This window comes from Chenopodium album, chromosome 13 (genome assembly GCF_948465745.1).
Source record: "Chenopodium album chromosome 13, dcCheAlbu1.1, whole genome shotgun sequence".
Lineage (NCBI taxonomy): Eukaryota > Viridiplantae > Streptophyta > Magnoliopsida > Caryophyllales > Amaranthaceae > Chenopodium > Chenopodium album.
Genome location: NC_137846.1, coordinates 2,673,796 through 2,678,412, shown reverse-complemented (window position 1 = coordinate 2,678,412; position 4,617 = coordinate 2,673,796). Strand labels below are relative to the sequence as shown.

General features: G+C 31.3%; 1 protein-coding gene across 1 annotated transcript; it reads right to left on the bottom strand.

The window, feature by feature from the left end:
* Positions 1–1,150: 1,150 nt before the first annotated feature.
* On the bottom strand, positions 1,151–1,909 carry LOC145577067 (ethylene-responsive transcription factor 5-like). The gene has a single exon (XM_081634748.1). The coding sequence runs from the start codon at positions 1,901–1,903 to the stop codon at positions 1,151–1,153; it is 753 nt and encodes a 250-aa protein (XP_081490874.1). The 5' UTR covers positions 1,904–1,909.
* Between the last annotated feature and the right edge of the window lie 2,708 nt (positions 1,910–4,617).

The following is a 4,617-nucleotide window of genomic DNA, read 5'->3' as shown; positions in this document are numbered from 1 at the left end:
TCATTTTGGGAAATTTCATATGATGCTAACATGATATGCCAACCATGTGTTGGACTATTTTGTATTATTGGTTGTATGTTATTTTAATAGTGGACTATTTATGTGATCATGGCACAAATTCTATATGAGATCTAGATTAGATTATAGGTTTGATTTCCAAACCTATCTTAGTCTAAAATAAAATGAAATGGTGGAGAGAGAGAAGACATCAGAGCTAACTCTTTTTGAAGTTATTTTAGTAAAATTATGGTAATCGACCTTGGTAGGAAGAGTTGGGACACTATGAATGATGATTAATACTAAGTCAAAATTCAACCTAGAATTAATCTGTCTTAAGTTTGCTCAAAATCATTTTGGGATAATAAAACTTTTAGTGTTTCTGGGTTTCACTTTGATTTCTACAAAGTACTCGTATGTTTTATTTTGTTTTTAATCCACTTTTATTGTATCATTTCAACTTTGGTGGATGGTTTTTTATGATCATTCATGACGTTCATGCTAGTCAACCCCAAATCATTTTGGATTAGGGCTTTGTTGTACGTTGTGATTGTTGTTTTTAAGTTAGCTATCCAAAACCCTTTTTTACATAAACAAAACCTAATTTTTCTTTTGAAATCCAAGCAATTTGATAATTATAGGCTAGTTTTTACCTAATCAACTCAAAAACTAATTCTTTTAAACTTTTAAAGTAATGTAATGAGAATACAAGAATTTATTTTCTTGTAAAAATAAACCTTCAATTATTAATAGTTGTTTTTGGCATGGTTTTTGTTAGATTTGGGACTTGCACGGTTAATTTTAGTTAGGAATTATATTGAATGACTAAGTTCATAATGATTTCTATATCTGGATTCCTAAAAAGTACAAGTGTATCATTAATGCACAAAAACATTGGAAATAAAGAAAACTATCTCAAATCATATATTACTCAAACCCGAAATCACCCTATTACTCACAATTGACTCAAACTTGGGTCATCTTATTCAAACCGAATTAGGCTAACCAATTTGACATGTCTAATTGTGATGATGAATTCGCCAATCTAACACAAAGAGTTGTACATGCACATGTTAGTATGTTACATGTACCTTCAATTATTGACGTAAAATCACTAATAACACCCTATCACATACTATAATAATCTAATAAATTAAAATGTTCTAGGCATTTTGATGATCAATTCTTCATCAATAAGTTCATCAATAAACGAATAAAAATCATCATCTCCCATATCTTTTTCACTATCTTCATTCCTTTGCCTCTTTTCACCTGAATGTTGTTGCACTTGCTTTGTTGTAGAGGATGATGACGAAGATGAAGAAGAAGATGACCAACTCCCAACTTCATGTGGGAAGTTAAGTCTGGCTTTGCAGCCTCTTAACTCGAATGCTGCCCGATCATAAGCTCGGGCAGCATCTTTGTCCGTGTTATACGTACCAAGCCAAATTCTATAGCCTTTACGATTAGGGTCTCTAATTTCAGCCGCAAATCTACCCCATGGTCTTCTCCTCACCCCTATATAGTTCCCGCGTAGTTTATGATTGTTAGTAGCATTATCTTTAGCAGCTACCACTTTTCGCGGTTTGCTACAGAACACGTGAAAGGTTTCTTCGTAATCAATACCTTCTTCGAGTGATGATTGAATGTACTCCAGGAGAGGGTCATTGTCTGAATGAGTAGTACGATAATGACCCTCATTATTGCTGAATGAAATTGTGAAAGAGGAAGCCCTAGAATTATTGTTTGGAGGATTTAGTTGGGTAGTGAATGAAGAAGAGCTTGAGTTGAGGTTGGTTAATGAGGAGGTTGGAGATGATGAGGTATAATGATCAACTTCATCGTCGAAGAGGTGTTGCTCAATTTGTTGTAGGGCTGAGATTGTGTCTTGAGCTAATGGATCCATGATGAATGAGACACCGTCTTCTCCTAAGGAAGATTATCAGATGTTTTTACGATTACGTGCTTTTTAGATATATGATAACTTGTAGCGAGAGACTAATATAGAGAGTGATAATTAATCTCAATTATTTTCGCAATATAATTATCATATCAATCAGAAGCACCTTCTTTTATGTGCACCTAATAATTTAGGTTATCGGTACGAGTGTGTTGTTTAACTATGGGAGCAATAGCACGTACTTAGAATTTAGAAATGTTAGAGAGAGGGGGGTGGATATCTGGAAGCTTAAAGTTTGTAACTGGGATATATATAGAGCTTTAAGAAGAAAAAACCTCATTGGCTAAAAAGTGTTGACTCTCAGGAGAATCAACTTGAAATTCCTTATTGACTTTGTATTGCCTAGTTGTTCAACAACGGAATTTCTATTATAATAACTTATTCAATGTACAAAGTTTACTGAAATATAGTTACTCGGTCTATAAAATGGAAATAGGTTGAATTTCTCCTCTTGAAATATAATAATGTAAAATATAAGCCATTTCACTTGAGAAGGGTGTTGTATTTTTATCATTTAGTTATCAATATTAAAGTAAATGAATTTGATTGATCGTTACATTATTATGAATTTGTTTTGAGATACTTCTTAACGATGTCATATGTATTACTTATAATTATACATATTAGGTCTTAAGTGTGTATAGTGTGCACATTAGGGGACACATATGTGGTTTTACGTGGATGTCACATGTAATTTTTAGTGCATGACCATGTATGTACCATTTGGTTAAAGGATCATCTCATCCAAAAGCTTAAACGGATAGTTGAAATCTAGGAATATGTTTTATACTCTATCACACCCCCTCACGCGAGAGCCCATTGGGCTAGCAATGTGGATGCAGCATAGGCTCTCCTCATACCTTGCGCTTAATATTCCACTTGAAAGTGGGGGGTGGATGAGATTCGAACCCATAACCTTTGTGTCACGCTGGCTCTGATATCATGTTAAAGGACCACCTCAACCAAAAGCTATACCATGTTAAAGGACCATCTCAACCAAAAGTTTAAGCTGATGGTTGAGACCCAAAAATATGTTATATAATCTATCACATATGTATAATGCGCAAGCTGGCTAGCTATACAACTTAAATTTTCCGTTATTGAATGTATCATCATTCAATTAGGTTTAAGGGTTAAATTTTAACTGGGAAACAAGTTGATTAATCTCAAATAAACAGACCATGTATGTTAGGTAATTGTTGTATTGTTATACACAAAGTACTTGTATTTATTTAATGAATTTGTTCCTTAAATTCACAACATTAAATCATATATAACAAATCAAAGTATTTTGTATAATAAAAAATTCTAAAAACATACTCGTATATATAATTGGATTATCCCAGATCTATACTGGATTACTAAGAGTATTATAGTTTGATTTAGTCATCTTAGATTCCTCCTTATTTATTTATGATTAAAAATCATATTGTATATTGGTTTTTGCCTAAACATGTCCTATTGACCCGTGAAAACAGGTTGTAGCTTGTAATCATAGGTTTAGAACGTTCCAAGAATTCAACCTTTAATTTTACAAGGTGGGAGGAGCTAATTAGAAAATTAAATAAATTAAAAGAGTACTCCTATGCAATAAAACCCCCTCACCAATTTTATTTTTTTTGACGATGTAAATAATAAGAGATTGAGGAAATAGGAAAATAAACCTCAGCTTTAAAACCAGCTTCAATATTCAAGTTCTATGTATAGATTAAAATAATCACGGTAAATAAAATTCTCCAATAATGTTTATATTTCCCACTCCCTTTCTAATAACTAAGGGCTTGTTTGACATCCACCTTAGTTTATTATTTTATAATTTTGCAGGTTATATGACTAAAATAGAAATATGAGCCAAAAAATGAATCATACCTACAAAAATCACGATGATTTTGACAAATGACCAAAAAAAAATTCTAGAAACTGCGTTTTGTGATTTTCACTTTTTTGTTTTTAATTTTCTATGAAAATAAAAAATGATACGGAGTAACAAACAGATCTTAAGCTAATCTAATAATCTTTCTTCACAAATCACAAAGGTTATATTCCATACATTTACAGGGTATATTCTAGATTAGTTAAAATTATATAAATACTGGAGTAGTAATTATTAAAATTCTGCAAGATTTTTGAAAAAAAACGTGGATGGAATAAATTGAACGAACAGTTGTCATATGATTCTAAGACAAAGTCAACTACCCTTTCGGTATTAATCAAATACGAAGAAATAAGCAGATTAAAATGTATAATTTAAAAATTCATACGAGTAATTTTCATCAGGTGAAATTTAATGGGGCTTTCGTACTAAACTCAATTATATGTGATTTATTAATAATGTTGAAATTTTCTATCATAGCTAACAATGATCATTGTATTAGTACTAATTAATTACGAGATAGTTGATTAATTATAATCAGATTAAGGACAAAATTATTGAATATCTAGAATATTTAAGGACAAATTTAATTAATTTTTTGGCTTGACTATTAATTCAATCCAAGGCATCTAAATAAATTTGACAGTGTTATTAAATCATAATCCATGGTTGCGTTGGCTTGAATTTGTCTGCCTGATCAAACGTATATTGACTTGCTTGAATTGTATTACTACATGTATAATACATTATACATTTGTAATAGGTTGGATTTTTATACAGATTCAAC